Source organism: Oncorhynchus masou, unplaced genomic scaffold (assembly GCF_036934945.1).
Source record: "Oncorhynchus masou masou isolate Uvic2021 unplaced genomic scaffold, UVic_Omas_1.1 unplaced_scaffold_1704, whole genome shotgun sequence".
NCBI classification, from domain to species: domain Eukaryota; kingdom Metazoa; phylum Chordata; class Actinopteri; order Salmoniformes; family Salmonidae; genus Oncorhynchus; species Oncorhynchus masou.
In genome coordinates, this window is record NW_027007199.1 from 43,121 (window position 1) to 55,614 (window position 12,494).

The window sequence follows — 12,494 nt, forward strand, 5'->3', positions numbered from 1 at the left end:
GGTCCATCACTGGAGTCATGAGGAGAGGAGAGGTCCACCACTGGAGTCATGAGGGGAGGAGAGGTCCACCACTGGTGTCCTGAGGGGTGGAGATGTCCACCACTGGAGTCCTGAGGGGAGGAGAGGTCCATCACTGGAGTCCTGAGGGGAGGAGAGGTCCACCACTGGAGTCATGAGGGAAGGAGAGGTCCACTACTGGAGTCCTTAGAGGAAGGACAGGTCCACCACTGGAGTCTTGAGGGGAGGAGAGGTCCACTACTGGAGTCCTTAGAGGAAGGAGAGGTCCACCACTGGAGTCTTGAGAGGGGAGCCGAGAGCAGTCTGCACAGTGGTAAACTTCTCCAGCAGCAATAAACTGGGGGAGGGGAGAGAGAGGGGGGGGGAGAGGGGGAGAGAGAGGGGGGGGGAGAGGGGGGGGAGAGAGGGGGAGAGAGGGAGAGAGAGGTGATGAACAGTGCTTGGTGTTGATCTATGACAGTGTCTCCTGACAGTAATGTAGTATCCCTGACCTGCCTATAGCCAAGCTATGTGGTTCAATGGTTCCATCATGTGTCCAATAGGTTGAAATACAAGAAACGAGCAGAATGGATTTAGTTATGAATCAATGCATGTTAGTCAAACAATCAATGTATTTGTTGTCTATTTATTGTCTACCTTTGAGCTTATTTACAACATGATGCTTATGCTTATATCATGACACTGAACAATATAGTATTACATAATATAAAATAGAGAATGACCAGTAATGACTGACAGCAATACAAAGTAAAACATATTTTAACACATCAGGAACAACTCCAGAGATACAAACATTGAAAAGCTCTTGTCAATATTATTCCTTTTTGTGTCACTAAGACAAGACATAACTTTATATATTATAAAAATCTGGAATTGGCAAAATCCCATAAAAAAGATAAGCAATACAATCTACAGATAGTAAACAGATAAGTTGACATGTTGAACCTGTAAATGAACCCACAAATGCTGATGCTCCAGATACTCAACTCATCTAAAGAAGTCCAGTTTCATTGCTTCTTTAATCAGCGAGCACAACAGTATTCAGCTGTGTTAACATAATTACAATATGGTTTTCTAATGATTAATTTGCCTTTTAAAATGATAAACTTGGATAACACAACGTGCCATTGAAACAGAGGAGTGATGGTTGCTGATAATTGGCTTCTGTACGCCTTTGTAGATATTCCATAAAACATCTGCATTTTCCAGTTAGAATAGTAATTTACAACATTAACAATGTCTACACTGCATTTCTGATCAATTAGATGCTATTTTAATGGACACATTTTTTTGCTTTTCTTTCAAAAACAAGGACATTTTAAGTGACCCCAAACTTTTGAACGTTAGTACACATACTGTATTTATCATTAGGAGAACAATCTAAATTCCAGCACTTACTCAAAAGTTAAAGCTCATTGTCTCAAACCTTCTAGATTAAAAAGCAATATCATAGTAAGAGAATAACATTGTGAGGCCGAGCTTTGGTTTGATGCTGTTGCTCTTCAGTCCAGGTTCTGTGGTGGTTCTCTTCAGTCCAGGTTCTGTGGTGGTTCTCTTCAGTCCAAAATCTTTGGTGATTCTCTTCAGTCCAGGTTCTGTGGTGGTTCTCTTCAGTCCAGGTTCTGTGGTGGTTCTCTTCAGTCCAGAATCTTTGGTGATTCTCTTCAGTCCAGGTTCTGTGGTGGTTCTCTTCAGTCCAGGTTCTGTGGTGGTTCTCTTCTGTCCAGGTTCTGTGGTGGTTCTCTTAAGTTCTAGTAATTGGAGGGCTCAGCATGTATCTGAGGGCTTTGTCACTGCCAAGTATCTCACATTCTGAAAGGAGACACATTGAATGAGCACTTTACAAACCACTCCCTCTAACACTTGTATGTACACGGACACACAGACTGCATTATAAGAGACTTACTGCCAGGGTGTCATACTCTGGTGACCTGGTCTTCATGTTCAGAGATGTGTACATGTCACTGTTGGGGTCAGGATGGACACTCTGGGGGGTGGGGGGGGAAGAGGGGAGAGAGAGAGAGAGGAGAGAGAGAGAGAAAACACAAATAAGCTCAATACTGTATCGAGCACAAATCCATCCATTCACTTACTGTCTATGTCTGTGGCATTGGGATTGAAATAGCTTTGGTTGTTGACAATATTACCTGTCTGTCTGCTGTGTCATCACTTCCTCCTGTGTGTCTCCTGTAATGAGGGACAGAGTGAGTTCTGCTCTCTACTGACCTCTAGAAGTTGATATGTTACTAATAGAGTTCATGTAAATGGCTGGCTCACCTCTTCATATAGCAGTAGATGGTGAGTAGAAGAGCTCCAACAGTCAGGGCAGCCCCCACCCCCACCACAGGAACCCAGAGAAACAATGCTGTAGTATCTTGAGATTTTAAATGCAAGGTGGAGATATGACATAGAAGAAACCAGGGAAGAAGAAAATAAAACAATTATTTAAATACAGGCCTACTAATACTATGTCATATGGTATGATAAGTGTGTAATATTACTAATTCTATGTCATATGGTATGATAAGTGTGTTACATTACTAATGATTATTTATTGTTGTTGACCTGTGTGATTATCAATGAATAGAGGAAGATGAGGTGAACTAACACTGAACGTCCACAAACACAGAAGAAGAGTTGAGTCGTCCATATTTATTCTCAGCCTCACAGTAATATTCTCCTCTGTCCTCAGAGATGATGTTAGTGATGCTGTAACTCTGTCCTGATGCTTTTGGTGAGGTTACGTTCTTCTTGTACCAGGTGTATTTGTCCACAGGTGGGTTGGCATCACTGCTGCAGGTCAGAGTCACTGAACTGCCCTCCACTATTTCACCAGAGGGACTGACTGACACTGAGGTGTTCCTTGGAGCATCTAGTAAAGGAGAATATGTCAGAGGATCAGGACTGTAGTATACTACCTCAAATGAAGTCATGTCAAAAATAAATCATATCTAAAGTCAGAGGACTATCTAAAACTATCACTTACTAAAACTATCACTCACTTAAAATGTTAACAATAATACATAGAGACACTTTAGGACTTTAGTCTACTAAACTATTCTTCAAGTGTCTGATGTACTGAATATTCTAACTATAGACATGCATACATCTATGACATTGTCTGTCATTTCTATGTAATGATGAATATGTATAGATAAAGCAGTAATACTCTTCTCATTGATATAAAGTTTTAGATGCTTTCTAAGTAGAATAGTAGTTTAATTCATACTCACACACTGCAGGAGAGTGGAGGTCCTCATGGTGTTCTACAGCACAGGAGTAACTGTCCACAGAATGACCCAACACTACTAGGGTATTACTAGAGTATTGTTGGGAAGTGGGCTCATCTACACGTTGTCCGTTCTTGTACCAGATGTAGGTGGGGTTGTCAGTCAGAGTACAGGTGGTGATACAGGTCAGTGTCTTCTGTCCCTCTGCAGCAGGAGTCACCTTCACCTGCAGACCTGAAACAATATGTATAAAACCACATACACCTCTGTGTTAACAGGATGGTTAATATATTTATCCTGTAATTCATTATGCTTTACAGTTGTATCATACAGTGTAGTATTACCTGTGACAGACAGAGTTGTTCCTGGGAAACTATGACCCCATTCAAAGTTGTGTGTTTTAAAAGTGAAGCGATACTCAGCTGAGTCCTCCTCTCTCAGATCTGAGATTCTCAGGGTGACGGGACCTCTGTATGTTCCAGTGTACTCCACACGACCTGCATACCCTGGGTCTCTGGTTAGGTCTTCAGGGGTCGACTTATCACTTCTAAACCAGAATGATGATGTCATGGAATAATAACCAACATAAGTACAGGATATGTCCACTGTTGACCCCTTCAAGACACAGATTCTCCTCTTGGTGTAAGTCACACTGTTGCATCTCTGACCCTGAATACCTGAAACACAGTGACATAACAAGAGGTCAACAGATTGTATTCTCAGTTCTATCTAGAAATGCTAACAGTTCTCATATTATAAAATGAAACCAACACAGATATACATTGTATACAGTTGTACAGTGATGTATTAGGGATCTATTTAGTTTTTGTTGTGGGGAGGATTGTGTGTTTTTTACATTCAGCCCAGGATTTCCACATCCGGCTTCTTCACCTGCGGATCATCTGAGAACAGCCACCCAGACAGCTGATGAAACTGAGGAGTAATTCTGTCTGTCATAAAGCCCTTTGTTGGGAAAACCTCAGTCTGATTGGCTGGGCCTGGTTCCCCAGTGGGTGGGCCTATGCCCTCCCAAGCCCACCCATGGTTGTGACCCTGCCCAGTCATGTGAAATCCATAGATTAGGACCTAATGAATATACAGTATTTCAACTGACTGATTTCCTTATATGAACTGTAACTCAGTAAACTGGTTGAAATTGTTGCACGTTGCGTTTATATTTTTGTTCAGTATAATTGTATATGTATTTATGTAAAACATAGGGACCACAATGAAAATAAGTCCCCAACTTTATTGTGCAATCCTGTTCACTTAAAATAATATTGTTTATATATGTATTTCTTTAACTGACAAATAAAATCAATCAGTCAATCAATCCAAACTGAGCAGCAGCCATTTGATGAACGGAAAGAGACATTTGTTACAAAACACCAAAAAGTTGAATGACATTCAGAGATTGTCAAGCCTTCAATCCTGGGTAAGACTACAAGGTAGGGAGGGATGTATTCTCTGTTTGTCCAGATTTACATTGTCTATTGATTGTGGTGTTGAAAACACAAACCATGACATTGAAGTGGCCGAAGTCGGTATTTATTGGTTGTGTGCTGCATTGGCACAGAAACCTGTTGGTGGAAAATGTGTTGCATATATTCTGTATATGATCGCAGTGTAATAGAACAGGCAGGGTGAGCTTGTCTGTGGTGGTCGGGAACCCTCAAACTTCTGGCCCGTAGCCCTGCGTGGCATCGATCAGGCCTCAAAAGCATTCTGAAGTGGCAAAGTCGGTATTCACGTTTATAAATGCAGGTCGCTACAATTATTCTTATTTGTGGTCGTAAACATTATTTTGAGTTAATTCTATGAGGGGGAGGGTGATCAATTTATTTTACAGTACAAGGGCAGGGTCATGTTGTCACGGTCGTCCTCCTCTTCATCTGAAGAGGAGAGGCGAGATGGATCGGAGGACCAAAATGCGGCGTGGTATGTGTTCATCATTAATTTTAATAAAGAAAACACTGAACACTGAAATCCTATACAAAAACAATAAACGAAATAACAACCGTGAAGCGAATGCGAACTGCGCTGAAACAAGCAATCAGCATAGACAATCACCCACAAACAAACAGTGCAACCCAGGCTACCTAAGTATGATTCTCAATCAGAGACAACTAATGACACCTGCCTCTGATTGAGAACCATACTAGGCCGAAACATACAAATCCCCAAATCATAGAAAAACAAACATAGACTGCCCACCCCAACTCACGCCCTGACCATACTAAATAAATACAAAACAATGGAAATAAAGGTCAGAACGTGACACATGTGAACATATTTTAAACTTTGAAGACCAGTCCTGTCCCATCCCCCAGTAAATTTCAATCTGTCCCTTAATAAATAAACACTCACAAACTGCAGGAGAGTGGAGATCCTCATTGCCTTTTACAGCACAGGAGTAGCTGTCTGAATAATAACTATTGACAGAGTATTGCAGGGAAGTGGGCTCATCAAGACGTTGTCCGTTCTTGTACCAGATGTAGGTGGGGTTGTCAGTCAGAGTACAGGTGGTGATACAGGTCAGTGTCTTCTGTCCCTCTGCAGCAGGAGTCACCTTCACCTGCAGACCTGAAACAATATGTATAAAACCACATACACCTCTGTGTTAATAGGATGGTCAATATATTTTCTCCTGTAATTCATTATGCTTTACAGTTGTATCATACAGTGTAGTATTACCTGTGACAGACAGAGTTGTTCCTGGGAAACTATGACCCCAGTCAAAGTTGTGTGTTTTAAAAGTGAAGCGATACTCAGCTGAGTCCTCCTCTCTCAGATCTGTGATTCTCAGGGTGAAGGGACCTCTGTATGTTCCAGTGTACTCCACACGACCTGCATACCCTGGGTCAGTGGTTAGGTCTTCAGGGGTCGACTTATCACTTCTAAACCAGAATGATGATGTGGTGTAATAATAACCAACATAAGTACAGGATATGTCCACTGTTGACCCCTTCAAGACACAGATTCTCCTCTTGGTGTAAGTCACTCTGTAGCATCTCTGACCCTGAACACCTGAAACACAGTGACATAACAAGAGGTCAACTAGATTATATTCTCAGTTCTATCTAGAAATGCTAACAGTTCTCATATTATAAAATGAAACCAACACAGATATACATTGTATACAGTTTTACAGTGATGTATTAGGGATCTATTTAGTTTTTGTTGTGGGGAGGATTGTGTGTTTTTTACATTCAGCCCAGGATTTCCACATCCGGCTTCTTCACCTGCGGATCATCTGAGAACAGCCACCCAGACAGCTGATGAAACTGAGGAGTAATTCTGTCTGTCATAAAGCCCTTTGTCGGGAAAACCTCAGTCTGATTGGCTGGACCTGGTTCCCCAGTGGGTGGGCCTATGCCCTCCCTAGCCCACCCATGGTTGTGACCCTGCCCAGTCATGTGAAATCCATAGATTAGGACCTAATGAATATACAGTATTTCAACTGACTGATTTCCTTATATGAACTGTAACTCAGTAAAATGGTTGAAATTGTTGCATGTTGCGTTTATATTTTTGTTCAGTATAATTGTATATGTATTTATGTAAAACATAGGGACCACAATGAAAATAAGTCACCAACTTTATTGTGCAATCCTGTTCACTTAAAATAATATTGTTTATATATGTATTTCTTTAACTCACAAATAAAATCGATCAGTCAATCAATCCAAACTCAGCAGCAGCCATTTGATGAATGGAAAGAGACATTTTTTTACAAAACACCAAAAAGTTTAATGACATTCTGAGATTGTCAAGCCTTCAATACTGGGTAAGACTACAAGGTAGGGAGAGATGTATTCTCTGTTTGTCCAGATTTACATTGTCTATTGATTGTGGTGTTGAAAACACAAACCATGACATTGAAGTGCCCGAAGTCAGTATGCTTTGTGTATTCGTTGTGTGCTGCATTGGCACAGAAACCTGTTGGTGGAAAATGTGTTGCATATATTCTGTATATGATCGCAGTGTAATAGAACAGGCAGGGTGAGCTTGTCTGTGGTGGTCGGGAACCCTCAAACTTCTGGCCCGTAGCCCTGCGTGGCATCGATCAGGCCTCAAAAGCATTCTGAAGTGGCAAAGTCGGTATTCACGTTTATAAATGCAGGTCGCTACAATTATTCTTATTTGTGGTCGCAAACATTATTTTGAGTTAATTCTATGAGGGGGAGGGTGATCAATTTATTTTACAGTACAAGGGGAGGGTAGGGTGAAAATATTTCAAACTCTGAAGACCAGTCCTGTCCCATCCCCCAGTAAATTTCAATCTGTCCCTTATTAATAAATAAACACTCACACATTGCAGGAGAGTGGAGATCCTCATGGCCTTTTACAGCACAGGAGTAACTGTCTTCATAGTTGCTGGAGACTGAGTCTTTGTACTGGGGGGAGGTGCTCTCATCTAGACGTTGTCCGTTCTTGTACCAGATGTAGGTGGGGTTGTCAGTCAGAGTACAGGTGGTGATACAGGTCAGTGTCTTCTGTCCCTCTGCAGCAGGAGTCACCTTCACCTGCAGACCTGAAACAATATGTATAAAACCACATACACCTCTGTGTTAACAGGATGGTTAATTTATTTATCCTGTAATTCATTATGATTTACAGTTGTATTATACAGTGTAGTATTACCTGTGACAGACAGAGTTGTTCCTGGGAAACTATGACCCCATTCAAAGCTGTGAGTTTTAAAAGTGAAGCGATACTCAGCTGAGTCGTCCTCTCTCAGATCTGAGATTCTCAGGGTGGAGGGACCTTCGTATCTCCATCTCTCTTTGTCAGGGTACTTCACACGACCTGCATCCCCTGGGTCTCTGGTTAGGTCTTCAGGGGTCGACTTATCACTTCTAAACCAGAATGATGATGTGGTGGAATAATAACCAACATAAGTACAGGATATGTCCACTGTTGACCCCTTCAAGACACAGATTCTCCTCTTGGTGAAAGTCACTCTGTTGCAGCTCTGACCCTGAACACCTGAAACACAGTGACATAACAAGAGGTCAACTAGATTGTATTCTCAGTTCTATCTAGAAATGCTAACAGTTCTCATATTATAAAATGAAACCAACACAGATATACATTGTATACAGTTTTACAGTGATGTATTAGGGATCTATTTAGTTTTTGTTGTGGGGAGGATTGTGTGTTTTTTACATTCAGCCCAGGATTTCCACATCCGGCTTCTTCACCTGCGGATCATCTGAGAACAGCCACCCAGACAGCTGATGAAACTGAGGAGTAATTCTGTCTGTCATAAAGCCCTTTGTTGGGAAAACCTCAGTCTGATTGTCTGGACCTGGTTCCCCAGTGGGTGGGCCTATGCCCTCCCAAGCCCACCCATGGTTGTGACCCTGCCCAGTCATGTGAAATCCATAGATTAGGACCTAATGAATATACAGTATTTCAACTGACTGATTTCCTTATATGAACTGTAACTCAGTAAACTGGTTGAAATTGTTGCACGTTGCGTTTATATTTTTGTTCAGTATAATTGTATATGTATTTATGTAAAACATAGGGACCACAATGAAAATAAGTCCCCAACTTTATTGTGCAATCCTGTTCACTTAAAATAATATTGTTTATATATGTATTTCTTTAACTGACAAATAAAATCAATCAGTCAATCAATCCAAACTGAGCAGCAGCCATTTGATGAACGGAAAGAGACATTTGTTACAAAACACCAAAAAGTTGAATGACATTCAGAGATTGTCAAGCCTTCAATCCTGGGTAAGACTACAAGGTAGGGAGGGATGTATTCTCTGTTTGTCCAGATTTACATTGTCTATTGATTGTGGTGTTGAAAACACAAACCATGACATTGAAGTGGCCGAAGTCGGTATGCTTTGTTTATTGGTTGTGTGCTGCATTGGCACAGAAACCTGTTGGTGGAAAATGTGTTGCATATATTCTGTATATGATCGCAGTGTAATAGAACAGGCAGGGTGAGCTTGTCTGTGGTGGTCGGGAACCCTCAAACTTCTGGCCCGTAGCCCTGCGTGGCATCGATCAGGCCTCAAAAGCAGGCTGAAGTGGCAAAGTCGGTATTCACGTTTATAAATGCAGGTCGCTACAATTATTCTTATTTGTGGTCGTAAACATTATTTTGAGTTAATTCTATGAGGGGGGAGGGTGATCAATTTATTTTACAGTACAAGGGGAGGGTCATGTTGTCACGGTCGTCCTCCTCTTCATCTGAAGAGGAGAGGCGAGATGGATCGGAGGACCAAAATGCGGCGTGGTATGTGTTCATCATTAATTTTAATAAAGAAAACACTGAACACTGAAATCCTATACAAAAACAATAAACGAAATAACAACCGTGAAGCGAATGCGAACTGCGCTGAAACAAGCAATCAGCATAGACAATCACCCACAAACAAACAGTGCAACCCAGGCTACCTAAGTATGATTCTCAATCAGAGACAACTAATGACACCTGCCTCTGATTGAGAACCATACTAGGCCGAAAACATACAAATCCCCAAATCATAGAAAAACAAACATAGACTGCCCACCCCAACTCACGCCCTGACCATACTAAATAAATACAAAACAATGGAAATAAAGGTCAGAACGTGACACATGTGAACATATTTTAAACTTTGAAGACCAGTCCTGTCCCATCCCCCAGTAAATTTCAATCTGTCCCTTAATAAATAAACACTCACAAACTGCAGGAGAGTGGAGATCCTCATTGCCTTTTACAGCACAGGAGTAGCTGTCTGAATAATAACTATTGACAGAGTATTGCAGGGAAGTGGGCTCATCAAGACGTTGTCCGTTCTTGTACCAGATGTAGGTGGGGTTGTCAGTCAGAGTACAGGTGGTGATACAGGTCAGTGTCTTCTGTCCCTCTGCAGCAGGAGTCACCTTCACCTGCAGACCTGAAACAATATGTATAAAACCACATACACCTCTGTGTTAACAGGATGGTTAATATATTTATCCTGTAATTCATTATGCTTTACAGTTGTATCATACAGTGTAGTATTACCTGTGACAGACAGAGTTGTTCCTGGGAAACTATGACCCCATTCAAAGTTGTGTGTTTTAAAAGTGAAGCGATACTCAGCTGAGTCCTCCTCTCTCAGATCTGTGATTCTCAGGGTGAAGGGACCTCTGTATGTTCCAGTGTACTCCACACGACCTGCATACCCTGGGTCTGTGGTTAGGTCTTCAGGGGTCGACTTATCACTTCTAAACCAGAATGATGATGTGGTGTAATAATAACCAACATAAGTACAGGATATGTCCACTGTTGACCCCTTCAAGACACAGATTCTCCTCTTGGTGTAAGTCACTCTGTTGCATCTCTGACCCTGAACACCTGAAACACAGTGACATAACAAGAGGTCAACTAGATTGTATTCTCAGTTCTATCTAGAAATGCTAACAGTTGTCATATTATAAAATGAAACCAACACAGATATACATTGTATACAGTTTTACAGTGATGTATTAGGGATCTATTTAGTTTTTGTTGTGGGGAGGATTGTGTGTTTTTTACATTCAGCCCAGGATTTCCACATCCGGCTTCTTCACCTGCGGATCATCTGAGAACAGCCACCCAGACAGCTGATGAAACTGAGGAGTAATTCTGTCTGTCATAAAGCCCTTTGTTGGGAAAACCTCAGTCTGATTGGCTGGGCCTGGTTCCCCAGTGGGTGGGCCTATGTCCTCCCAAGCCCACCCATGGTTGTGACCCTGCCCAGTCATGTGAAATCCATAGATTAGGACCTAATGAATATACAGTATTTCAACTGACTGATTACCTTATATGAACTGTAACTCAGTAAACTGGTTGAAATTGTTGCACGTTGTGTTTATATTTTTGTTCAGTATAATTGTATATGTATTTATGTAAAACATAGGGACCACAATGAAAATAAGTCACCAACTTTATTGTGCAATCCTGTTCACTTAAAATAATATTGTTTATATATGTATTTCTTTAACTCACAAATAAAATCGATCAGTCAATCAATCCAAACTGAGCAGCAGCCATTTGATGAATGGAAAGAGACATTTTTTTACAAAACACCAAAAAGTTTAATGACATTCAGAGATTGTCAAGCCTTCAATACTGGGTAAGACTACAAGGTAGGGAGGGATGCATTCTCTGTTTGTCCAGATTTACATTGTCTATTGATTGTGGTGTTGAAAACACAAACCATGACATTGAAGTGGCCGAAGTCGGTATGCTTTGTTTATTGGTTGTGTGCTGCATTGGCACAGAAACCTGTTGGTGGAAAATGTGTTGCATATATTCTGTATATGATCGCAGTGTAATAGAACAGGCAGGGTGAGCTTGTCTGTGGTGGTCGGGAACCCTCAAACTTCTGGCCCGTAGCCCTGCGTGGCATCGATCAGGCCTCAAAAGCAGGCTGAAGTGGCAAAGTCACGTTTATAAATGCAGGTCGCTACAATTATTCTTATTTGTGGTCGTAAACATTATTTTGAGTTAATTCTATGAGGGGGAGGGTGTCAATTTATTTTACAGTACAAGGGAGGGTAGGGTGAAAATATTTCAAACTCTGAAGACCAGTCCTGTCCCATCCCCCAGTAAATTTCAATCTGTCCCTTATTAATAAATAAACACTCACACATTGCAGGAGAGTGGAGATCCTCATGGCCTTTTACAGCACAGGAGTAACTGTCTTCATAGTTGCTGGAGACTGAGTCTTTGTACTGGGGGGAGGTGCTCTCATCTAGATGTTGTCCGTTCTTGTACCAGATGTAGGTGGGGTTGTCAGTCAGAGTACAGGTGGTGATACAGGTCAGTGTCTTCTGTCCCTCTGCAGCAGGAGTCACCTTCACCTGCAGACCTGAAACAATATGTATAAAACCACATACACCTCTGTGTCAACAGGATGGTCAATTTATTTATCCTGTAATTCATTATGATTTACAGTTGTATCATACAGTGTAGTATTACCTGTGACAGACAGAGTTGTTCCTGGGAAACTATGACCCCATTCAAAGTTGTTTGTTTTAAAAGTGAAGCGATACTCAGCTGAGTCCTCCTCTCTCAGATCTGAGATTCTCAGTGTGGAGGGACCTTCGTTTCTCCGTGTCTCTTTCTCAGGGTACTTCACACGACCTGCATACCCTGGGTCTCTGGTTAGGTCCTCAGGGGTCGACTTGTCCTTCCTGTCACTCTGAATGATGATGATGTGGTGTAATAATAACCAACATAAGTACAGGATATGTCCACTGTTGACCCCT

General features: G+C 41.5%; 1 protein-coding gene across 1 annotated transcript; it reads right to left on the minus strand.

The window, feature by feature from the left end:
- Positions 1-627: 627 nt before the first annotated feature.
- Positions 628-12,133, minus strand: LOC135532051 (sialoadhesin-like). Its single transcript, XM_064959692.1, has 14 exons — positions 11,873-12,133; positions 10,264-10,596; positions 9,938-10,153; positions 7,893-8,237; positions 7,561-7,782; positions 5,943-6,275; positions 5,616-5,831; positions 3,593-3,925; positions 3,252-3,482; positions 2,627-2,890; positions 2,296-2,392; positions 2,166-2,205; positions 1,925-2,005; positions 628-1,830 (listed from the first exon to the last, which is right to left on the minus strand). The coding sequence occupies exons 1-14, from the start codon at positions 11,874-11,876 to the stop codon at positions 1,786-1,788; spliced, it is 2,760 nt and encodes a 919-aa protein (XP_064815764.1). The 5' UTR covers positions 11,877-12,133; the 3' UTR covers positions 628-1,785.
- Positions 12,134-12,494: the final 361 nt, after the last annotated feature.

Excerpts from the sequence above, each read along its gene's own strand:
- LOC135532051 (XM_064959692.1), bottom strand. Across the intron at positions 7,783-7,892 it reads AACAACTCTGTCTGTCACAG|GTCTGCAGGTGAAGGTGACT; the intron begins GTAATACTACAC and ends ATATTGTTTCAG. Across the intron at positions 3,926-5,615 it reads TCTCCACTCTCCTGCAGTTT|GTATTCAGGGTCAGAGATGC; the intron begins GTGAGTGTTTAT and ends ACTGTGTTTCAG.